Source organism: Aedes albopictus, chromosome 3 (genome assembly GCF_035046485.1).
Source record: "Aedes albopictus strain Foshan chromosome 3, AalbF5, whole genome shotgun sequence".
NCBI lineage: Eukaryota > Metazoa > Arthropoda > Insecta > Diptera > Culicidae > Aedes > Aedes albopictus.
In genome coordinates, this window is record NC_085138.1 from 385,027,051 (window position 1) to 385,053,002 (window position 25,952).

At 39.8% G+C, this 25,952-nt stretch overlaps 2 protein-coding genes across 6 annotated transcripts in view; one reads left to right on the forward strand and one right to left on the reverse strand.

Moving 5' to 3' along the window:
• The window catches only part of LOC115267840 (copper-transporting ATPase 1), a 58,988-nt gene extending 38,152 nt beyond the window's left edge, over positions 1-20,836 (reverse strand). For 2 of the 5 annotated variants that reach the window (XM_062855877.1, XM_062855880.1), the window contains exon 1: positions 9,428-9,971. In XM_062855877.1, the coding sequence (XP_062711861.1) occupies positions 9,428-9,573 (146 nt within the window). In that variant the 5' untranslated portion in view covers positions 9,574-9,971. Of the gene's footprint in view, positions 1-9,427; positions 9,972-20,182; positions 20,271-20,329 lie in introns of those variants that run through there. The other 3 variants (XM_029875331.2, XM_062855879.1, XM_062855882.1) reach the window with 3 other exon arrangements.
• A 369-nt stretch (positions 20,837-21,205) lies between these two features.
• LOC115267841 (NADH dehydrogenase [ubiquinone] 1 beta subcomplex subunit 1) lies at positions 21,206-21,782 on the forward strand. The gene is made up of 2 exons (XM_062855886.1): positions 21,206-21,323; positions 21,466-21,782. The coding sequence occupies exon 2, from the start codon at positions 21,546-21,548 to the stop codon at positions 21,711-21,713; it is 168 nt and encodes a 55-aa protein (XP_062711870.1). The 5' UTR covers positions 21,206-21,323; positions 21,466-21,545; the 3' UTR covers positions 21,714-21,782.
• Positions 21,783-25,952: the final 4,170 nt, after the last annotated feature.

Sequence of the window (25,952 nt, forward strand, 5' to 3'; positions counted from 1 at the left end):
AAGATAACAACAATCCCAGAAAAAATCATCAAAGGAGGAAACCTCCCAGGAGGAATCGTAACCCCGAAAGAATTCCAGGAGAATGTCAGAAAGAATTCCAAGAGGAACCCCCGAAGGAATTCCAGGATGGATCCTCGAAGAAATTCCAGGAAGAAACTCCGGAAGAATTATTAAAGAATATCACGGAGGAATCTTTGAAGGTGTTCCAGGAGAATTCCTCGAAAAAAAATCAGAAGGGAATCCTCGAAGGAATCCCAGGAGGGATCCTCGAATGAATTCCAGGAGGGATCTCCGGATGAATCATCAAAGAATTCCAGGAGGACTCCCCGAAGGAATTCCAAGACGAATCCATGTAGGAATTTCAGACGAAATCCCCGAAAAAAAAAACCAGGAGGAATCGTTGCTTTGATCAGTCTAGTTAGCTTCCCAGGGAAGCCGTTTTCGTTCATTTTTTGTAAAGCTCTGTGCAGTCGATACTGTCGTACGGCGCTCTGAATTCGATCAACAGGTGATGCAGATTTGCCGTACGGTGAAGATCTGAGCCGTTGTCGATCGGCCGTCGATGAAGCCGATACGATAACTTCCCACGAACTTCTGGAGAAAACGCTGATTGGAATTGAATTGGAATCCCCAAAATAATTCCAAAACATTTCCAGCAGAAATTCCCAAAGGTTAACGGAAACTCCAGAAAGAATTATCAAAGGATATCACGGAGCAATTCTCGAAGGAATCCCAGGAGAAATTCCCGAAAGAATTGCAGAAGAAACAAAAAAAAAATCCAAGAGGAATCTCCGAAGGAATTCCAGGGGATCCTTGAAGGCATTCCAGGCGAAAGCGTCGAAGGAACTCCAGGAGGGATACCTGGAAGAATCATCAAAGAATATCACGGAGGAATCCTCCAAGGTGTGTGTGTATTTAGTTTTGGAGAGGGACTTTAACCTAGTGGTCATTCGTCCCAAGGTGTTCCAGGAGGATTCCTCGAAAGAACTCCAGGAGGAACCCCGAAGGAATTCCAAGAGCCATTTCCGGAGAAACATCAAATAATATCACGGAGGAATCCTCAAAAAGGTTTCAGGACGATTCCACAAAAAAAATCCAGGAGGAATCCTCGAAGGAACTCCAGGAGGAATTCCCAAAGGAATTCCAAGAGGAATCCACGTAGGAATTGCAGAAGGAATTCCCGAAGAAATTCCAGGAGGAATCCTCGAAGAAATTTTAGGAGGAGTCCACGAATAAATTCCAGGGGGAATCCCTAAAAGAATTTCAAGAGAAATCCCCGAAGGAATTTCAGGAAGAATCTTCGAAGGAATGCCCCAAGAATTTTCATGAAAAAAATCCTGGAAGAATTCTTCCTACAAGAACAAATGAGGGATCCTCCAAGGTAATCCTGGAGATATGCCTTATTATAGTCCTAACTAAACTCTTGAATGAAATCCTAGGAGAATCTCTGAGAAAAATCCTGTTGAAATTTTTGAAGGAACTTTTGGAGCAACTTCCTTTGTAACTACTGGAAGCATACCTAAATCCTTCTGAAAAAAAAACTCCTAAATAACTCCAAGAATGATCTCCGTTGGGATAACTCTTAGAAGAATCCCCAAAAAAAACTTCTCGATGAATCTTAGATGGAACTCCTGTAGGAATCTTAGAAGGAACTGGACTAACCCCTGAATGAACTTCTGTAGGAATCCCTGGAGAAACTTCTTGGGAAATCCCTGAATCCTTCAAGAGGTATCCTTGTATCCTCTTGTCAGATTCTCTGAAGAAAATCCTGGAGAAGGAACTCCTAGAAAGTTCTGGAAGAATCCCTGAAGGAATTCAGGTTCTGATGGTTTCCAGGAGGCATCCCTGAATACTTCTGAAAGAATCTCGGAAGGAACTTCTGGAGGAAAACTTGGAGGAACTTCTGATGAAACACCTGGAGGCAGCCTTGAATTCTCCTGGAACTACTGAGGAGCTCCCTGAGAACTTCTGGAGCAATCCCTGAAAAAACTACTATACTGAAGAAATTCTCGAAGGAACTCCTAGATTAATCCCTGGAGGAGCGTCTGTTAGAATATCTGAAGCAATCCCTAAAAGAAGGAGGACGAAAGTCCCTGAAGCATCCTGAAGGAATTCCAAGAAGAATTCCCGAAGAAATAGGAAGCAATCGGTGAAGTACTAGATTGAAAGTAGTGAACTGGATTTTAGTATGGGGCTGTCCATTAATTACGTAAAGGAATTTTAGCGATTTTCTGACACCCCCTCCCCCCTTGTAAGATTTTTTGTATGAAATCCCAAAATTTTTTGTATGGCGCGTAAGATTTCTCAAACCCCCCTTCCCTCCATAAACCCTTACGTAATTAATGGACAGCCCCTATGGTGAGATGTTGAATTCTCAATTTCTGCAATGAAATGATGCAAACGGCGTGGGAATTTATTATGATTTATTGCCTAATTTGATGTTGGTTGAGCAAAACTTTGGGTAACTATGTTGTTGTATTCTCACTGATTGCGTCTTATTTCAAACAGAATCCCTGAAAGATCTTCAGGATAAATCACTAATGGATCTGCTGGAGACATCCTTAAATCCTCCTGAAAACATACTTGAAAGAACTTCTGCAGTAATTCCTGCAGGAACTGCTGCCTGCAATTTCTGAGGGATCATCTGAACAAAAAATCCCCGATGAATCCTCTGGGTGAATCTCTGAAAGAACTACAAGAGACATTCTGAAAAGATTTCTATAGGACTTCGAGAGAAACCCTTCAGGGGTCGTCCATAAATGACGTAGCTTTTTTAAAGCAATTTTTAATACCCCCCTCCCCCCTCGTAGCATTTCGTCACAAATTCAGATACCCCCCTCTGTAAATGACGTAGCTTTTTAAACAACCCCCCCCCCCTTTAAACAAATGTCATGTCAAAAGACAATAAAAACTCAAATTTAGCTCTGATTTCAATTCTAACTTGTTGTTTATAGAATATTATCAGAATATTATGAAAAAACAACAATAGCAAAAAACATTGCCGACTGCCTGGATCAGATCGCTGACATCAAGACCATAGGTGCAACTAGTGGAGATTATCACCAAAGCTAATGACTGAATAAACCACCCATCATTCTGCTGGATGCCGAAGAACAGGAAATTGATGCTCCCAATATATTACCTGAGCTCTTCCGAAGATATTAGTTTGCTCACTAATAAATCTCTTCAGAATATCAAATTGGTTTCATTTGAATAACGACATTTTAAGGACCCTGCAGGAGTTTCTTCTAAAATTCTTAGAGCAGTTCATTTTGGAATTCTTCAAGGAGTTTCTTTTCGGATTCCCGTTTTTAAGAATTTCTCCCTTTTTAATTCCTCCAGGACATCCTTCCGGGATTTCTGTAAGAATTTCCTTTGGGATTCCACTTGAGAATTTCTCCTTTTTGTATTCCTTCAGAGGTTCCTTCAAAGATCCCTCCAATATATCCTACCAGATTCCTTAAAAAGTTCCTTCTGAGATTTCTCCGCGAGTTTGTTTTCTAATGTTTTTTTCTGGTTTCCTTCAAGAGTTCTTTCAATGGTTTCTTCTCCTCTCTTCCACCAGCAGTTTCTTCGGACATCTTTTTAGGGATATAACGGGAATTTCTTATGAGATTCCATCAGAACTTCTTTCTATGTTTTCCAAAAAAGTTCCTTTCGGGATTCCTTCAGGAGTTCCTACTTGCTTTCCTTTAGGAATTCACTCAGATATTCAATCCGAGATCCAGGAAACCCCACCGGCATTCTTTAAAAGCCCTCCCAGGAATTGCTTCTGGAATTCCTCCAGGAGTTCTTTTTCGGATTCCTTCAGGAATTCCTTCCAGGGTTCTTCTGGAATTCCTCGCGGACTTCCTTCTAGGATTTATCCAGGATTTTTTTCCGGGCCTCCTCCAGGAACTTCTTCCGGCATCCCTTCATTCTCTTAGAATTCCGCGAGGAATCCCTTTACGGATTCCTCTCATTGTTCCTTCTGGAATTTCTCCGGGAATTGTTTTTTTCTTATATTTCACCAGGTCTTATATCCAGATAATCTTCCGGGATTCCCCAAAAGTTGAACCAGGAGTTCCTTCTGAGAATCTACAAATATCTCCTTCTGAGACTCTTCCAGGAGTTTATTCAAGATTTCTCCGAATGCTCCATCTAGAATTGCTCAAGGAACTCCTCACGGAGTTTCTCATGAAATTTCTCTATGATTTCCTTTCAAAAATCCTCCAGGAGTTCCTTCTGAAATCCTTCTGGAAGTTCCTTCTGAGATGCCTCCAGATCCTTTTGGAATGTTTTCAGAAGTTTTGTTTGGTATTCCCAATAGGAATTTTTGTGGAAATGTTATCCTTCTCCTGTTAGGGAAACCTATAAAAAAACACCATGAGAAACTCCTTACAAAGCTGCTACAGGAGCTCTTTGAGAAATTGTTGAAGGAATTCTTCGAGGAAGTCCTGAAAAAAATTGCCTTTGCAATCTTAGTGGTGAGCAGTGCTCTATAGCAAGCAACAAACTATTGGTCGTGAGAAACATTTGAGCGAAATTAAATTGTGTCTGCAAATACAATATATTATTCTTTACGCAGGATTTAAAAACCATTTTCTCAGCTACAGTTGTTGCGTCCGATAGCTGCATGTCTTATTAAATGAGGCTGCTTTTAATCTCCTTTATTGGTTATTTACATTGATGTTGATTAAAAAAAAAATCATGCAATGTATTTTGTTTTTTGATTTACTGGATAACAAGTAAGAATTTTATTAATTACGAAATACTTTTTTTTTCAATAGGCTTAGTAGAAAGCTACGTAGCATATCATAAACCCCTACCCCCCTATCGTCACACTTCGTCACAAAATCACAAACACCCCCCTACCCCCTAAAAAGCTACGTCATTTATGGACGCCCCCTCACTGTAATTTTGGAGGAATCTTGAAGATTACAAAAGTCCAAAGAAACTTCTCGGTTAATAGCTGAAAAAGCTTCTGTAGGAATCCCAGAAGAATTTTCAGGAGGAATCCCTTATGGATCTTCTGGAGGCATCGTTGAATCCATCAGGAAAAATCCCTGAAGAAACTTTTTGAGAGACGTGAATGAAAACTAATAAAAAAAATATAGTTCCAAGAGTTTCGTATTTGAATGGACACCCTGGAATTCAATTTATATTTCTTCTGAAGATCTTACAGTTCTAATGAGTAGACTTCAAAATGTGAACGTACTGTTTTCAATAGTATCATAAGGGCAGAAACTTTAATGATTGATTTCTTTATGCTGATTTTTTCTTGGTAGCAGGGGGATTCTTTTAACAGATTAAACGTTGTGATCACTAAGGCAGTCTTGGATTATTTCATTCGCAATTTCATGAAACATTTCAATAATCAGATAATCGGCGGCGCACAGGGCTACCGTCAAGAGACGCCCGTTCTTATACCTGCATGTTTCGGCTCGTGGCACGAAGTCGTTGCGGAATGCGTTGATTTTCTGGTAGAACTTCCGTGTTTCTTAGAAAGCACACAGCATCAACAGTTCCATTTCTACACACTTTGCTTCTTCCAGGCGACGCTTTTCTTCTGATAGAGACGAGTCTGCTGTTTCCATTTCTGTTTCTTTGTGTCTTTTTTTCGAAAAACAGTTGATTGAAAAATCAAATGAAACCGTTGAGATATTCCGGTAAAGACAGACGTAAGTCCAGAAAGCTATGAAACGCACAAAAATGAAAGTGATGTGACTAATGCACGACATGATATTTGCTGCCTTAAATATATCACGTCATGAAAATAATACTTCCACCTACTTCAGAGACTACAATCGTATCGACAACATATTGTTACAGAACGCCATGAACAGTATAAACTGGGAGAATTTGTACTCGATTGATGATTTCGTGCCAGTTTGTGTAGTTAAAAAATCTAATAAGAAAGAATGGTTCAACCATGATATCATGCATGCAATGATTGAAAGAGATTTGGCTTATAGAACCTGGATATCTAACAAAAGTGAACAAAATCACAATCAATATAAGCGTCTACGTAACCGTGTTACACATCTTATTAATGTGGCTAAGGCAAATTATGTTTCAAGATCTGTAAATGGCAGTGGCTCTAGTAAGCAACTCTGGTCAAAACTGAAAAATTTGAATGTAGCTAAATCGAGCAAAACGGACCTACAATATCCGAATACTAGTGAGGAAATTAATGAATACTTTGCCAGCAATTTTTCATATGACTCTTTACATGTTCCGTTGGTTGCCAATAACACAAAAGGGTTTAGGTTCTGCTCAACGACTGAATATGAGGTGATCAATGCCATAGCTTCAATTAAATCCAATGCACTAGGATTGGACGGAATTCCCATAAAATTTGTCAAGCATGTTCTTCCTTTGGTGATTACCCAGATTACATATGTTTTCAATTATTAAGTCCTCAAAATATCCTCGGGCTTGGAAAGTTGTGAAAGTTATTCCTATCTCAAAGAAAGCAGGTAAAACAGATTTGAATAATTTGCGTCCAATTAGTATTCTTTGTGCAATATCTAAAGCTTTCGAGAAAATCCTAAAAAGTCAAATTAAGACATTCTTAGACAGATTCCAACTTTTAAGTCCCTATCAATCGGGTTTTCGAGCAAATCATAATACAACCAGCGCTATATTGAAGGTTCATGATGATTTACACTCTTGTATTGATAAAAAAGGCATCGCTTTGTTAATGTTGCTCGATTTTTCAAAAGCGTTTGATTGAGTATCTCATAGCAAACTTTTAATAAAATTGTCAAGGCAATTCGATTTTTCAAATGAAGCTCTAAATTTAGTTAAATCATATTTGGTTGGTCGCCAACAAAGTGTGTGTCTCAATGGAGTAAATTCTGATCTTATCAACATTGTCTCTGGTGTGCCACAAGGCTCAGTTCTAGGGCCAATTCTGTTCACTCTATTTATAAATGATCTTCCTTCAGTTCTTCATCATTGCAAAATACATTTATTCGCAGATGATGTTCAGATTTATTTTTATTCTTCTGATCTTTCTGAGCATGATATGGCGGTTTTGATTAATACAGATTTGTCTAGAATATACAACTGGTCCAAGCGCAACCTATTACCTTTGAATGCCTCCAAATCTCGTGTTATGTTTATTTGTCGATCTCGATGTCCATCTAGCTTACCCTCTATTGAACTCGGAGATGATGAATTAGTTTATGTTAATAAGTTTACTGTTTTGGGAATAATTTTACAAAGCGACTTAGAATGGGATGGTCATGTAAATTCACAGTGTAGCAAGATTTATAATGGGCTTCGCACTCTTAGAATCACTGCAAATATGCTACCCTGTGAAGTTAAACTAAGACTGTTTAAAACACTTTTACTTCCGCATTTTTTCTATGGTTGTGAATTTCTATTGAATGCTTCAGCTGCAGCATTACATAGACTACGATTGGCTTTGAATGTTTGCATTCGTTGGATTTTCAACTTATCAAGGTTCTCTAATGTTACACGCCATCATCAATAACTATTGGGATGTTCATTTAGCAATTTTCTTAAACTTCGCTCCTGTCTTGCAATTTTTAAAATAATAAGCCATGAAAAACCAACATATTTATTTGAAAAAATTCAACCGTTTCGTGGAACACGTAATAAAAACTTTAGATTACCACATTACAACACTTCGCACTATGGAGGAACCTTCTTTGTACGTGGCATTGCTCATTGGAACCAACTTCCTTCAGCTATTAAATCGCTTAGAAATTTGAATTCGTTCCGTAGAGAGGTCACGTTATGGATGGAGACAAGAAATTAGAATATGTAATTTAATTGAAGTAAAAAATAGATAAACTGAAAGAGTAAAGGATAGTTAAGTAAGAACTGTCAGAATTAAAAAACTCGAGAAACCATCTAATTGTAGAATTTTAAAAGGAGAATTCCTTACTCTACATGTATTACGCATAAATAAATAAATAAATAAATAATGTATCTCCCATTTAGCGATGCCCATTGTGGAGAGAAATCAACCCTTTAGCTACCGACTTTTTATATTTTGCAAAAATCATTTTAACGTATTAATATTGAGTAAGTTTGTAATTGTTCAAAAACAAAATTTTGTAATTAATTGAAATAAATTTTAGGCCCTGAAGAAGGCCCCATCCCGGGTCGAAACGTAGGCGAAGATAACCAAGTAGTCGACGCAAAATTCATGACTGAGAAGACGAAACCCACGTAATCTGTTTTTAACGTTCCACGTTCTGTCGGGTTCCTTGCTGCAGCCCATGCTGCGTTCTTTTCCTCCAAAATCGTTCTGCCCTCTTTGTCGAACCATTTGTTCCGTCAACTTCTTTCTTTGTGCCCGATGGTGCGTTCGGCTGCGTCGTTGATGGCTGCTTTTACTGTACTCTAAAAGTCTTCTAGAGGGGCCATATCGAGCTCAACCTCGTCTGGCAACGCTGCATCGAGATTCTGCGTACACGCTGAGGCGACATCACGGCGTAAATATCTGCTGAATTTTAAAGTTAAGCCGCCGAATGAATTTCTTTGGGAAACCTCTAAAATCGTGGGAATGATTTTCAAGTGCTTTGTTCCTGCTGCCGTTGCGAACAATTTTTAAGAAAATTTCTGTTTCGACATTTCAGATCCAAACTCTGTAATCCACTAAACGCTACAGTTCATTCAGGAATCAGGAATTAGATCGCCTTTTGAATGATGAAAAATGAGATTCATCTCTTTTCAATATGGCTTATCGATGTTGTTTATACCCGTTCATAACATAAATTGATCAGAATCAATTGGATTCAATCAATACCGATGGCATAGTAACAATTTTCGGTGCCACTTGCATTAAGACAATGAAGGACAACTAAATGACAACGAAATCGTCAAAAACGATATAGTCTAGTCCAGCAACTAAGCTCTAGCTTGAGTTGGGGAAACGCTAGGCGGGATCAACTACCCCCATGATTACAATTATACGCTTCCGCACTGATAACAGACCATCGTATTCATCAACGGTTAATTTACTCTTTCTCTCTCTCTCTCTTTGTGTCTTTCTTGACACATCCGAAGCAAGTGCAGTGCGTCATTTGGTAAGCAAACTGGGAGGCCTGATTAGGAGGCTCGGTCTACAACACCTACCAAGAAGCGTTCTACATTAATCAGTACATAATACGAGTCCAAGAAACCGAACCTGCCGAGTCAAGGTGAACTGGTTGTTCACTTTTTTCTAGATAGGATATGGCACTCCCTGTAGTCGGTCTGGCAAATGTCATCGACTCGAGCAGTTTGGCTACCGATCTGTTGTAGACTAACCAAAACGTACCATTAGAAAGGCCCAAGGTTACGTAAAGTGGTCTAACTCAAACCCAACATCAATCAACATTTTTGCACACTCGAAGTAGACACCGATTGGCGGCTGATGAGTGGTGAATGATCGCGGTCGGTATGTAGTTTCGAGTATGAAGTCCTTTACCTGCCGTTATCACTGTTCACTAGAAGTGCATATTGATAGCCGTGGTTGTTGTTGTTATTACTGGCCATTCCGCGTCCGGTTCCTCCTCCTCCGCCTCCTCTCGATGAACCATTCTGGATGCCGGTTTTACCCCGTAAGAAATTCATCTCGATTGTAGCTTATAACGCAATTTCGCTTTACACTTGTTTCTTCCCAAAAATTCGTCGATCGGTTACACTTTCATTTTCACTTGCACATGATCGGACCATAACAGATGATTTGATAGTGGGCAAAGAAATAGATCACAATAGAAGGAACACAATTTCAATTATCTTCACTGGTTATCCATGGTAGCCCACGATGTCGATGATGACGAATTGCTAAACGCCAATTATCTATGATGAAAATTCACACAAATTCGGTTACAAGATCACGCTGCGCTGCCCTGCATCTCGGACCTAGACCAATCGACGGCGAATCTTTCGATACGAGATCACACGCGGGAACCGCAGACTACTTGCCACAACGAACCGCTTCCACGACCAACCGAGAACTGAACACCGAGCGTTAACTCGATGAGTAGCCAATGTGGCGTTCCGATTCAAAGCTCTACTCAGAGTTTGGTGCGGCTTAATAATCTCTCTCAAGCTCTCTCATAATTGGAATCGGTTTACTTGCTAAACTGATACGTACCGAGCTGAGTAATAAAATATCCGCGGAATTGTCGTATCGGTTGGATTTTGGTACACATACCAACCAACAGTCGGCTCAAAGAAAGTTACAAGCAATAATTATTTCAGTCGAAAGATAGTGAAGGGGTCATAAATTGTTGCTCCGTAAGTTCACACTTCACTATGCGCAGATAAACAGGCTTAAGAGTGGACGTCGCTTTCTCGGAAGGTGGAATTAGTGAAGTCAACCTGGCGGCGACTGCTGTTGCATTAAATGTAACAGCGTGTGTGAACAGTAGACATAGACGTGTTCAACGCGTAATCTTATAACTTAATCCTTTGGAGCCGGAAGGGTCTGAACTTCAGGTCTACACTCGTAACAGTAGCCATATCTGTAATACTTAATAATGTCGCATAATCAACCACAGTTACTGGTCCAATCTGAAGACAACTAAATATTATTTGAAACCTTAGAAATCAAAGTGTACTGGAGTTCAGTTTTTGAAAATCTATGGCTATGACAGTAGTTTCTGAAGCACGGGCACGACCTCGACCTGGACTCGAGAAGGGCATGCAAGCACTCAAAGCGTTCGATTGTGGGATGCTTTGGACCATCTTTGGCGGTGAGCAGGAGTAGGGTAGGTAATCAAAATTTGAACCAAATTGCGGCTTTCTGAAGCAGTGCAAATTTAAAGTGATTTTATCTCCCACATGGAAATAATTTACTACGGCAAAATCGTATGTACATGAAAGCCACGGGTATAAGCTTTCTGTTAAATGGTAAAAAGTTTGTATTTGCACCGAATTTCATTGAAATATTTGATGTTTCATCAACAATGGTTTTAATCTTAATTTGAACCATCGTAATCATAATTTGAACCAATTTTAATCTTAATTTGAACTACTGGCGGCAGCAGCTCGAGCAACTCACAAAACAGCCAATTCCATGCTAAACAATGAAAAATCACATGAATCTGCTAATTCTCATACCTATTTTTCATTAGGCAGTGGAATCCCAACTCAGAATGTTCAAAATTCTTTAAGAATTTGGAAACTAAATTTGGAATTTTTCATCCCCCAAGAGTAAACAAAGCAATCACTAGCGCAATCTACAGGCCAACACTAGAAGCTCACCCCCGTTTACTAGTTCAAATTTAGATTACAAATGGTTCAACTTAAGATAACATTCTCCAAGTAAGAATCACTTAAATTTGATAATTTTATGACAAATTATGCGGAATATTATTCGGTTGGTCGATTCTACGATAAATAAGCTTTCATTTGACGTGTTCACATATTGCGTGTGATACAATGCATGAGCTGTACGAGTGCACCGAAAATGTGCTTTCTGTTGGGGGAACTGGGTGAAATTACAGTGATTTTTCAATTGCCTGTTTTCCATGACAAAAACGCTTTTATCAATGCTTTTAAAGTCCATGTTATCAGGTTATATTACGGAAAGCTGTTTAACATCTTTTTCGGGACAACATTTGCCTGAAAAGTACTTCGTTTTAATGAATTTTGAAATGGTTCAAATTAAGATTACAATTTGACTAGTTCAAAGTTTGATTTCTTACCCTACGGTGTGTGGTGACGAAGATTAACCACGAGCTCACTGTATTCTACGACGAAGCTAGCAAGGATGGAGGACTTCAACCACGTAAAGGGTGAGTCGATAATTATTGTGCCATTTTCAAACTAACGGAACATTTTTCCTACTGCACCAAAATCAACCAAATTTTGCACAGTGTCTCCTTATAGTCTATTGTTTACATATAATGAATTGAGCAGTTATCAGTGAGATTCCGGTCGATACAGAATAAATTTAGTTAACAGTTCTAAAAAAGATGTTGTACAATCACATGCTGAAATCTAAAATCATGGTATCGCGCCCTGGAACAATTAATGATTATACATTATCGGAACATCTTAATGTTCATCAATAGATTTCAGGAACGGTTGTCAGTGAAACATAAGCTTGGAGCTGGGTGAAAACCAAGCATGATGCGCATAAACAAACCAGAGAGCTTTAATTATTTGTTTCAAGTGGAGCCCGAACATGTCCACAAGGAGGGTGTTAATTGAAAATGTCGTGAATTTCACTAAAACGCATCCTAAATTTGAACCTATACCAAAAAGTTGAAATACATACATATACTAAACTACTGTAAAAATTTGGTTTCATTTCGTTAACTGTAGACAATTTGCGAATCAATTGAAGATAGGGTGGCACAATAATTAACGACTCACCCTTTAAGGTACACCGGGGCAAGTTGAAACGGGTGGGGCAAGATGGAACGCGAACTTTTGAAAAAATGTTCATGATAATTTAGAAATTTATGCTTTGCCAAAAGATTATTTGATTCAAAAACTATCACCCTCATTCTTGTTTTCGATCGAATCCACTTTCGAACGTAAATCGTTCGCATTCCCGTTTACGCCAGCAAAATCAAATGGCCTACTGATTCGATCGAAAGTGGATACGTCCGTAAACAAGAATGAGGGTGTATATGTTATAACGTTTGAATTGTTAATCATGATTCAATAACATCATGTTAACCCGCTGTTTCATCTTGCCCCACCCGGTTGAACTTGCCCCGTTGTACCTTACCATGCACAGATAAAAATAATGAGGTTTACACGTCATGTAAACTTCATTTTAGTCATGTAAACTTCGTGGTTTGATGGTTTACATGATATATCATGTAAATTTGTGTTATATATTATGTAATTACTTTGAGTCATGCTGAATGACTACATGACATATAATGGAAGTTTACATGATATTTCTTGATATTTACATGATATGTCTTGTAAATTTCTGTGATATCTGACGCTCTAATTATGTGCATCATATGACACAGAATTTTACACTCTTTTTTAAATCTGTGTGTGTTGCGGTGAAGAATTATTGATCCAGTTATTACCGCTAAATAACTGAATTAAATGTAATCATTACGATTGGTAATGTTGTGTAACTCAAAACAGCAAGAAAGATATTATTACGGTTGTGAATGTCATGTAATATATTGCAAGACAGCGATTCTGAACACCCCGAAGCTATGTCATGTCTCTGATTAAACAGCGAAATAAAAGTTAACTATTGATCTGTCTCAAGAGAAAACTTATGTGTTTCTGACAGATTTTGGGCTACTGAATCTGAATCCGGGCTCAGATTTGCTCCAGCACGTCACAATTTTGAGGTATACCCCAACTTGTAGGTTAAAATATGCGATTTTGGGATTTTTTGAATGCAAGCCATTAAGCATGGAAACATTTTTTAAGCAATCAAAGGGTAAATAGGCAAATTAACATCTAAATCAACGACTCATGCAAAATATTTCATTTTACCAAATCAAATTTGATAGTTTTAAGCATTTTATCTGAGGTACGATATTTCCCATGCAAATTCACTATGAATAAAATACATAGATTATGAATCATAACTCGCATAGTCAAAACAGAAACTTCGTAAATTTGTATAATGAAAGAAGTTATCGTTTCACCCGTAGACTTTAGGATCTAAACTCAAGAATTATTTGGATCACCTAGGATATCCCGAGTGATCTGGACTGTCTGTTGAACTTTCAGAAGACTTACTGGACATGATAGTTTTCAAATCAAAGCTTTATATAATGAAATAAGTTACCGTAACACCCGTAGACTTTAGGATCTAAACTCAAGAACAGTTTGGTTGACGTAGGATATCTAGGATATCCTAGGATACTCTGCATCATATTCTACCCTTTTTATGCTATTGAGCACCAAAACTACAGAAAAACGTAGAAAAAAAAACTCTGCAATAACGCTTGAAAAAAAATACGGCTTCAAAGGGTTAAAGCATGCATTTCCGTAAATCGTTTTTTTTATTGGCTTTCGTAGTTTAGGGGATGAACATGGTTAGATTTGTTCTGTCCGATATTTCGGTACTTTGTAGGTATTTGGCTTTTTTCAAGGGTGGAACTGTCTATCGTTTTTCGTTCTTATCTATTACCGATTTGTGCATATGGAGCTTCCTCTATTCAGATTTCCAAAATTTTATTTGTACAGTTTTTAGTAAAACGGGGGAGACTAACTATTTTTAGTGACCTGCACTACACTCTTCGTCGAGACATGCCAACAGAAATTTTCTGCAGTTTAGCATGAGCGAGGGTTTTCCGCAAGTGTTGCATAAGTCGGATTCGCTGATCCGGAGACACTTAAAAAGAAGTCATCCGAATAATCGAAAACCTCAGATAATCGAGCCATTGGTATTTTTTCTTAGCTTTCTTTTGTTAGCTTTTTACAAGTTCACTGGTGTTCCATATGGGCACTCCTCTACAAACTTTATCTGTGAAAATTACTGCAGGAATACCATCCGAGGATTCTTCCTGAAATTTCTGATAGGGATTACTAAAGGAATTTCTTTGGAATTCTTAAATAATGTCTTCTGACATCTCTCTAGATTCTTTCTTCTTGGGATTTCTCTAGAAATTCTTTCAGAAGGTTCTTCACAAAATAGTATAGGTGTTTTATCTGATTTTTATTTTCTTCTCTTTTCGGATAATAACCACTGCGAGCAATATTTGATCTATTGTGGTATATCCCGTGTCCTTTTTATAGTGCATGTCGTATTACTTTTTCACTATTGAGAAGTTATAAAGTATTCGGTTTTGTTACAGTAGTCATTTTCTACTTAATCGCAAGGAAGGATTCTGATTGATAGATTCCGCTTTAACACGCTTATTTTTCAGTCAAAATCGGATTCTTTAACGAAAAAGACAAGAAATGATACCGATATTGACCATGCATCGGAACTCTAGTCCTTACTGTCTAGAACCAATGAACATCGAATAAAAGATTAGGAATACTCACTCATTTTTTCTTGTTTCAAGATCTACATCGACCACTACTAAACCAAGACCTCTTAGATTAGAGAACTCATTCGATTCTTCGAGCCCTTTTACTTAAAGAAAGTCAACTTTTATCGGTCATGTTACTCTCCAAATAGGAATATGAATGAAAATTCAAATATTCAAGGAAAATTGAGGTAAAAGTGGCAGTGTTGAAGTTCAGAGAATCGTGCAGTGATTCGAATCATTTTCATTCGATTCTCCGAGCTCTTTTACTTGAAGATAGTCCATTGTTACCGACCATATGACAATATTCGACGATCTATTAAGGGGAATCGGGATAAAATTGTCAGTATCAAAGTTCAGAGAAACATGCGAAGATCTAAACTACTATCCTGCTGTTCTTGAAGCGATAACAGATCATCAAGACCTTCTTGCAACAAAGACGGTTAATTTTTAATGGATGGTGAAATTGTTCTTTTTACTCGACATGTACTACACCGCGTCCAATAAGTTCTCATACAAAATACAAATATAGAAAATTTTATTTTATTTCACATCTGCGATCTTGTCTGTGATTTATATTTTCAAAATGAATGCATGTTTTGAAGGGCCACATAATACTGATTTAATAAAACATACGGTTTAAGAACAACGTTTTTTTCTATTTGTTTTTATAAGCCTAGAATACACTTCCGTTTTCTGGTATCCGTTTGCTTCGGCACACAAGAAAAATGTTCAAAATGTTTTTCATAATACGGTAGTTAAGTTGAGTCCATAAGGTTAAATTTTGTGTTTTTATCCCAAATATTGTACCACATGCATATACTAAGGCTAAAACAATACAATTTTAGTGATGATATGGTAAGAAATTTGCAAGTAAGCTCATTTTGGTCAGATTTCTTTGAAAATGACCGTTATAAAAAAGATAAATATCATAAAAATTAAATTTTGGACAAAACTTTCCACAATAGGGATACAAGCATGTTTTAGAAGTAAGAATGATGTGAATCAATAGGATAAGATGCACCCATGCTTCTTTAACACATCAAATATCATTGAAAAAGGGAAAGCTCATTTTTGTTTAATTTACGTTAAATTTGGTACAAAATAAAACGGCCTCGTTCTTCACCAATACAAAATCTCATATATTTTTATCTCTCTTGTTGCTACTGTGAAATGGCGTCCGTGCCAGCTGAAATGGACTTACGACACCTAAGCGATCAGGATGAAGGACAGTCAGTTCCAAATCATATGCTGTATTTGGACAGTATTAGTTGGCTTTTCAATAAATAAATTGACATTGAAAATCCTAAATACAAATGTGAAATGAATTCAATTTGATTTTGTATGACAACTTATTGGACACGGTGCGGTGTACTTTTAATTCGTATCATCTGTATACATATTTACTTCTGCTTTTTCGCCATGGAAAGCATCTTGTTAAATTCCATCCAACTTCGATCTCCAGATATCTTTGAAGGCAGCCCAAGTTCTTGGAAGTTTTCCTAAGTTGAGTTCTAATCAACACTCCCTCCCCATCGCCGTTGATCATAAGGACCTGGTCAGATGTCGAACGAAGAGGTCTTTGAACAAACTTTGGTCTGGCTTGCAGTCCTAATGAATTAGCCTACAAATAGCCGTTCAATGAAAGGTATTTATGTCAACTCTCAGACTACTTTTCTAGCGCATTAACAGCCTCTATCGACTACCGACCCACGATGTGTGTGTGTGTGTGCGGTGCAACCACATTTGTTATTGTCTAGTTTAACCCTCTTAGGATGTTAAGTAATGTGCACCACAAGAGCGTAGTGCACGTTTAGCGTGCCTGTCTGGGTCATATTGACCCCAACATCTTACTAGGGTTAAGAATGTGAGTAATGGCGCTTAAGCATAGACCTTAGAGACAGATATACTAATGAACGAAATGCTTCTGTTCCATCCCTGAATTGCCCTAGGCTTTTGGATTATCCTTAAATCAATAACTATTCTACACAGTGGGCCTGGCCATTTCAATATTTGCATCATAGCATTGCTGTCAAGAAAATATCAGAATAATTTCTGGTATTTCCAGGATGCTCTTCAGTACTGCTGTGCAAGCATAAGCATAGAATATATAATATTCGCGAAGGGGTACTTAGAAGTATTCCTTAAGAATTTCCTGAAAACAAAAACCTTGGGTTTCCTTTCACGATTTTTTTACCCCCTTTTGAAAATGGTCTGTATGTTAAAAAAGGAGTTGTAGAAAATTTCAGATAAATTGCTTTCCGATTTCGTGCGAGTATTTTACAAACTTCAAGTGATCAACTGGCTCCCTCAAAATGTTTCACTCATTATAATTATTGGAACGACCATGTGCAAAAAGAATAAATTAGGTGGGTGGGTATTCCTTGCCTAGAGTTTTAAGTTTTACCATGGTTTTCGTTTTTTTTTTTTAATTTTGAATACCTGCTGATTTCAGGTTCTTGAGGTTCTTTGTGTTTGCCACTGTTGTATAAAACAGGGCTCAGTCGATTCTAGTGCATGAAGTAGACAAGAAGCCCTTTAAGATTATCATCCGAAAACCTTTAAAGGGTGTCTTCTCATAAGACAAAATAAAATTCCCTAAGTTTTCAATGTTTTTTTTTCAGGGAAGACTTCAAATGTTATGAATACAAACATTCGCTCAAAAGTCATAAAATTTCTATATACATACAAAATTTGGTTAAGGAATATTTCTAAATTTTTCTCAAAGTTCTTTTGGGTTGTTTGAAAGAAAATGCTTTGACATTTTCACCTACAATGACATCCAAATACCTACCCCTAAAAATCAGGAAAAAAACATTCAGGAGTTCAAGCAGTAATTCCACAGACTATATGACCGTTAAATTCTATACACAGTTTGTTGATGTGTTGGTGGTATATTTATGTAGAGATTTCGAAATTCCACCCATGATTCTTCCTTTAAATCTTACCAGAATTCCTCCTTTACATTCATTGCCAGTGTCTGACCGAATTTTTCCTTTAAATTATCTAAGGATTTTCTTTTCTGGCTTTCTCTAGTTTTCCATAGATCCAGAGGTTTTTACGTAAATAGCTCCTTCCGAGATTTTTCACGATTTCAGGGTTTTCCAGATTTTTCACGGGATCTCTGCTACAGTCTGTAGCCCCCGGACTTTCTACCAGAGTTCTCGCTGGGTTCCTCCCGGAGATCTTCTTCCAATTTTCCAAAGTTCTTCCAGGAATGTTTTCAGTGGTTTCGGGATAGTTTTCCAACTTCTCTCGGGATGTTTGCTGAAGTTCTTCTAGGAATTTCTTCCAGAAGAAGGTTTTAGATATTTCTCGTGAATTTCCTTGCGGGATTTCGTACGTAGTTTCTCTCGGAATCCTTTTAGAGGCTGTCAGAGTTTCTCCCCAATATTTTCTCCTGGGATTAGTCCCAGAACTTTTTTTTTCGAAATTCTCCAGGAATTTCTTACAAGAACTCTCGTAAGAAATTTTTAAAGAAATCCCAAAAAGGAGCTTCCAGAATCTCGGGAATGATAGATTCCGGTAAGGGCTATGGAAATAATCCCGTAAAATCTGTAAGAAAACAATCTCAGGTGTATCTCTGCAAGAAATTAGACAATCAACTACAAGGAAAAGGCTTGAAAAATATCCGAAGAAAAAAAAAACACGGGACGAACTCCATGAGAAATACCCTAGGGAATACCAGCAGTAGCCCCTGCAAAAATCCCAATTGAATTTACAAAAAATCTTAGGAGAAAGATCAGGGTAAATTCCGAAAAACTCTGAAAGACATCCCAGGATCAAAACCGAAAGGAATCTTCTGAGAGAAGTGCCGTGAAAAATTCCGAGAGAAATACCGAAACAAATCCCACGAGAACCTTCGGGAAATACACATACCAGCTGAAACTTCTGTAGAAATCCAAGGAGAAAGCCTAGAAGAAAGTATCGGAAATTTTAGGAAGAAATCACAGGAGAAACTACGGAAGAAGTTCCTGAGGGAATTCCTGCAGAAAATTAGTGAAAACTTCTTAAAACTCTTGGAGGAGCTTTGATAGAAATCGCAGGAATGATTCCTTCAAGAGGAGTGGAGATCTCGAGACGAATCCTAGTAGAAACTCACGGAAATTCTGCGAGCAATACTGGGAAATCCTCTAGAGAAATTCTGTATGAAGATATAAAAAAGATTCTCAAGGAAGAATCCCAGAAAGAAGTGTACGATTCTTGTAAAAATGCAGTTAGGAATCCGGAAGAATCTCCGGAAGGAATTCAAAAAGGAAAATTGCGTGAAAAAATACGGAAGGAATCGTGTGAAAAACCCTGGGAGGAATTTCAAGAGATATTTTCAAAGAACTCCCAGAAAGAATCCCTGACGGAATTTCTTGAATAATCACTGCAGCCAAATTTCTAGATGGATACACTACCACTACATCGTTTTTTTTTTTTAAGTTTATACTACCCAATGTTTTATTGTCGATGCAAAATTTGCCTGAGTATTCCACGGTTTTCCCTGTTAAATAAAATTCCCTGAGGATTCCCTTTTTCCAGGTAGTAGACACCGTGCTTTATAACCCGTAGTAGAGCCATAGTCCAGAGCGATCTTTTAGTTGTTTAGTTTAGTGATTTAAGCATAAGTTTTAAGTATAAAACAGGCACCATAGCTGCGCTACAGGTTTCGCCAATAACGGTAAACGGTTATAGGCACATGGACCACAGTTGGATTATGGAAAGGTTGTGTAGATTAATACTTTCAGTGTACTGTTAGTACTACTACTAACTCACGACACAGCTGATACGAAAGTGTTTATCTGAAGGCTGCTGCAGTAGATAACTGATGAAACTATGTCAATGCGTAGCTATCAGATCGAAGTGACAAATTTTAGATTACTCCTACAAAATACAAGTGCAATGAAAGCTATCAGCTGATAAATTACTACCATGTGCAAAGAAAAAGCTGCTCAACGCAATTATTTTTCGCCCATCCATGTCTATATGAGTCGCGATAGAAAATAGCAATGACCGCTGATAATCCTACCTACTTCCATTCACATGGGCGACGACGGTTTCGTGGCGCGGCATCTTGGCAGAAGTGACGCGCGCGCGGGGGACGCCCTAATTGAAGCACAATAGCGCAATCAGGCTGTGATAATGATCTCGTGACAACCACCGAAATCAAAAGCGGACTTGGTAGCCTCTTGTAGATAACTTTCCACTCGTTGAAACTGGTGAGTTGACCGAAAGTGTGCGACCCTTGCTTATCTACCGAGAATGCTATGGAGTGTACTTACAATGATTTGTACAGTTTTCCTGCCGGGCTTGGCGTATCCAGGATGTTACCATCGCTGGCCATCTGATGGGCGGGTTGCTCGTTGGAACCTAAAATGACCCACAGTTTAATACCAATATTAGAAAAGTAGAAAGGCCCTTAAACTCACCTGCCGCCACCGGTGCCACCTCCTCCGATTGTTGATTCAACTTCGTTTCCTCCTCCATTTGAAAGTGTGTGTCTCGAGAACCTCCGCACTTCTTTGTTTGAATCAATTAAAACATTCAAGCTTTGTGCTCCATAAGAAACCAACAACTCACTTATTTCATATTACACAACGTTATCGGTGTGGATTCGAATGAGTTTACGCCCGCACATTTGCACACATATGGAATCGAAAATTTCGAGCCGTCGTCATTGTTCCCTATAACTGGGAAATGTTTGCATAATTTCGCTGAATTTGCTGAACTGGAACTGGATTTTTCCACAAAAACAAGAATTTTATAAACACGCCCCACACGGACTCAGAAGAAGTCATTCCGGATCAAACGAAACGCGGCGACCCGATCGCGGTGACCGATTGTTCTTGAATGAATGGGTGTAGAAACGACGACGACAAATCCCGTTCGTTCTCCATCGGCGGCGCTGTCGGGAACGGTACTGTCAATCGATTTGTTTTGGTTTGTTGGTGGCTGAACGGTGCTGTGCGTAAAATGATTTTCATTCAAGATGTCAATGATGATGATGATGGACGACGACGGATCACAATCACAGTAGAGTCTCCGAAAGTTGCCATTAGACATGTTGAAAATAAAAAAAGCTTCGTGATTCGCGTGCTAAAATTATTTACGCAACACTATGTGGAACAATCGAAACAATAGGCCGTCGTATGTGGTTTAACTACAGCTGTTCAACTTTAAAACATGCACTTTAACAAGGTAGTAATCCCAGTTCAACAATCATTTCTTTGGTTTTTGTTCGGTGATTCTCCAAATTATTTTTGTGAGCCGGTCTAAGCTATACTCTTTTTCTTTTGTTATGTAAGCGGACAAGACGGAACGCCGTGACATTTGCCGCCTGTCTGTCAAGTCCGTGTGCTGCTCGCTCGTCAGAACAAAGTGTAATCATTTTCATTCTGCAGATTTTTGCGTAACTTTCGCCAGGTATAGTTTCCTAATTAAAAATATTCTCACAATTTTAGGCTTCATGTCGTTTTTATCGTTCTGGCGCCGATATCGGGTGTCTATCATATTCCCTGCGCTGACCATCTCGTCCATCTACGCCGACTATTCCCACACCCGCAAGTGGAAACAGCAGAAGCAGCTGTCACAGACCCCCCAGGAGCAGGTTCCGCAAGTTTAGTTTCCCTCAGAAAGCCGAGAAAGATGTTTGGAATAACCCGACAGTACCTGTGGTGTGCCATCCCACTGGCCGGATACGGTTTCGGATGGTTCCTGGACAACAAGGAAACGGAACGGATGACCATGTTCCGGGATAAGAGTGCGCTCTATGGACGAGTGCTGAAGGAAGGAGAGAAGCCCTCGTGGCCCTAAATGGCTAAGTCTGCGTACAGCTTGATGGATAGAGAAAAATAAATGTTTCATTAACAAATAACTTATAAATATCTTATTTTTATTGTTTTTGTCTTGTATTCTTTTTGAAAAATGTTCAATCATGTTTATTTTTACGCTGCCAATAGGGCTCTGCATTGTTTTGATTTTGTATGGGATTTTGACGTTTCTTGGCCTTGTTGTTTACAAAACTTCTGTAAGAGTGAAAGAGAAGGAGATAATTTCATGCAGTGCCCTATAACGAGAACTAGATTAATAATTTAACATAGGTACATGTATTCCTTTGGCTAAAACATATGATCTAGGGTGGCCCACACTTGTATAAAGAACATAAAATTCGAAAAATGTAAAATCTTACCTCTTCCTGAATGTTGTTACCTTCTCCAGTTATTTTAAACACCCAGAAGCTATGTTCAAAATTTGAGCGAAATCAATTAAATCTAAGGGGGCGCTAAACGAGTTTGTATGGGAAAACTTGGCCAAATGTATGAAGAAATATTAGTCCTGTTCAACGACGTAGGTTGAACTTGCTCGGAGTTGCTGCATCCTACTCTTACCCATTTGTCAACAAACGGGAAAGAGCGGGATGGAGCAAGTTCGAGCAAGTTCAACCTACGTCGTTGAACAGGACTATTAAGTTTTACATTTTGCCACTAGGTTATAAAAAAACAAAATAAGGGAATTCCTAAGTAAGATCAGGAATAAAAAAAAAAATACTTCAGTGAATTTCTTCTTAGCACCAGAGCTCTTCAAATAGTCTGAAAATAATTTAACTGTTGTTAGAGCTCTAAAATAGTTCCAAGAGTTCTACAAAACTAATCAGAAAATTTCTTATTGAGATCAGAAATACAAAAAAAAACTGCGCAGTATTTTCTCTTGCACCAGAGTTCTATAAAATAAATCAGAGTTCCTATACGAGATCAGATGTTCAAAAGCAGAAAATTTCTTTTTGGGACCGAATTTCTAAATTTGATCAGTTATTCAAAAAATACTCCAGGGAATTTCTTCTTGGCACCAGTGTTCCAGAAATTCCAGAAAAATACTTCGGGGTATTTCTTCTTGACATCAGATTTATACAAAATAAAATAAGAGAATTCCTAATTGAGATCAGGAATTCAAAAACTACTTCAGGAAATTTCTTCTTAGCACCAAGTTCTACAAAAAACCTGAGCAATCCTAATTGAGAAATCAGATAATTTCCAATATAGATCAGAAATTTAAAAAATATTTCTAGGTGTTTCATCTTGGTACACTAAAACCTCTATTTATGCATGTTTTTTTTATGCACTTTTAATTTATGCACCTTTTTTTATGCCCTGCATAAAAAGAGGGAAAGCTACTCAGAACCAATATTGTGCATAAGAATATTTAATAATGACAGGAACTATTGCAACGGTAACCGGGGGGTGTTTACAGATGAGAGCAAAGGAAGGTTACAGGTTCGTTGTTGGGTGTTTCCGAAGGTCTCATGTGCGTTACATGGGCTCCGAGTGGGTCTTCAGGGGACTTCGGAATCATTTCAGGAGTCTCAGAGCATTTTAGTCTGGTTTCAGAGCCGTTACGGAGACGTTTTTAGGGGTTTTGGTTTAGGAGGATTTTTTTAGATATTTCAAGATACATACCTACATACATACATTTATTTGTTCAACATCATTAAGACAAGACATAATCAACAATAGTACGCCACAATACTCGGTTCGTGGCTGCCGCTCTCCATCCTCGATCGCGCCCGATGCTCGCCAAGTCACGCTCCACCTGGTCCGCCCATCGTGCTCTCTGCGCTCCACGCCTTCTTGTGCCTACCGGATCAGTTGCAAACACCAGCTTTGCAGGGTTGTTGTCCGGCATTCTTGCAACATGCCCTGCCCACCGTATCCTTCCGGCTTTGGCCACCTTCTGGATTCTGGGTTCGCCGTAAAATGCAGCGAGCTCGTGGTTCATCCTTCTCCGCCACACATCGTTCTCCTGCACACCGCCGAAGATCGTTCTTAGCACGCGTCGCTCGAAAACTCCGAGTGCTTGTAGGTCCTCCTCGAGCATGGTCCATGTCTCGTGCCCGTAAAGAATCACCGGTCTTATTAGCGTTTTGTACATGGTGCATTTGGTGCGTGGGTGAATCTTTTTCGACCGCAGTTTCTTCTGGAGCCCGTAGTAGGCCCGACTTCCGCTGATGATGCGCCTCCGAATTTCACGGCTCACGTTGTTGTCAGCCGTCAGTAAGGATCCGAGGTAGACGAATTCCTCCACCACCTCGAAAGTATCCCCGTCTATCGTAACATTACTACCCAGACGGATCCGGTCGTTTTCGGTTCCGCCTACCAGCATGTACTTTGTTTTTGAGGCATTCACCACCAGTCCGACCTTTGCTGCTTCGCGTTTCAGGCGGGTGTACAGTTCTGCCACCGTTCCAAATGTGCTAGCGATAATGTCCATGTCGTCCGCGAAGCACACAAATTGACCGGATTTTGTGAAAATCGTTCCCCGGCTGTTGAGCCCGGCTCGTCGCATCACACCTTCCAGCGCGATGTTGAAGAGTAGACATGAGAGTCCGTCACTTTGTCGCAGTCCCCGGCGAGAAACGAATGAACTGGATAGTTCACCCGAAACCCTTACGCAGTTTTACACACCGTCCATCGTTGCTTTAATCAGTCTAGTCAGCTTCCCAGGAAAGCCGTTTTCGTCCATGATTCTCCATAGCTCTGCGCGGTCGATACTATCGTATGCCGCTTTGAAGTCGATGAACAGGTGGTGCGTTGGGACCTGGTATTCACGGCATTTCTGGAGGATTTGCCGTACGGTAAAGATCTGGTCCGTTGTCGACCGGCCGTCGATGAAGCCGGCTTGATAACTTCCCACGAACGCATTTGTTTTAGGTGACAGACGACGGAAGATGATCTGGGATAGCACTTTGTAGGCAGCATTCAAAATAGTGATCGCCCTGAAGTTCTCACATTCCAAATGGTCGCCTTTCTTGTGAATGGGGCAGATTACCCCTTCCTTCCACTTCTCCGGTAGCTCGGTTTCCCAGATCCTGACTATCAGCCGATGCAGACAGGTGGCCAACTTTTCTGGGCCCATCTTGATGAGTTCAGCTGCGATACCATCCTTACCAGCTGCTTTGTTGGCTTTGAGCTGGTGAATGGCATCCTTAACTTCCCTCAGCGTGGGAGTTGGTTCATTTCCGTCCTCCGCTGCACTGGCGTCGTCGTTTCTTCCGTTGCCGTGGGCTCCCGTGCCTACGTTCTCCACGCCGTTCAGGTGCTGATCGAAGTGCTGCTTCCACCTTTCGATCACCTCACGTCCGTCCGTCAAGAGGCCTCCGTCTTTATCCCTGCATATTTCGGCTCGCGGCACGAAGCCGTTGCGGGATGCGTTGAGCTTCTGATAGAACTTCCGTGTTTCTTGGGAACGGCACAGCAGTTCCATTTCTTCACACTCCGCTTCTTCCAGGCGGCGCTTTTTCTCCCGAAAGAGGCGGGTCTGCTGTTTCCGCTTCTGTTTGTAACGCTCCACGTTCTATCGAGTCCCTTGCTGCAGCATTACCGCCCTCGCTGCGTTCTTCTCCTCCAAAACCGTTCTGCACTCTTCGTCGAACCACTCGTTCCGTCGATTCCGTTCCACGTACCCGATGGTGCTCTCGGCTGCGTCGTTGATGGCTGCTTTCACTGTACTCCAGCAGTCCTCTAGAGGGGCCTCATCGAGCTCGCCCTCGTCTGGCAACACGGCTTCGAGATTCTGCGCGTATGCGGTGGCGACATCCGGTTGCTTCAGTCGCTCTAGGTTGTACCGTGGCGGTCGCCGGTACCGTACATTGTTGATGACGGAGAGTTTTGGGCGCATTTTGATCATCACCAGATAGTGGTCGGAGTCGATGTTGGCGCCACGATAGGTCCTGACGTCGATAATGTCGGAGAAGTGCCGTCCGTCAATCAGAACGTGGTCGATTTGAGATTCCGTCTGCTGTGGTGATCTCCAGGTGTAACGATAAGGGAGGCTGTGCTGAAAAAGGTGCTACGTATGGCCAAATTTTTGGAGGCGGCGAAATCAATGAGTCGTAGGCCGTTTTCGTTCGTCTGCTGGTGGGCGCTGAACTTACCAATCGTCGGTCTGAATTCCTCCTCCTGGTCTACCTGAGCGTTCAAATCACCTATGATGATCTTTACGTCGTGGCTTGGGCAGCGATCGTACTCGCGTTCGAGCTGCGCGTAAAATGCGTCCCTT

What these genes read in the sequence shown, in the direction of transcription:
- LOC115267841 (XM_062855886.1), top strand. Translation starts at nt 21,546, where the DNA reads ATGTTTGGAATAACCCGACAGTACCTGTGGTGTGCCATCCCACTGGCC.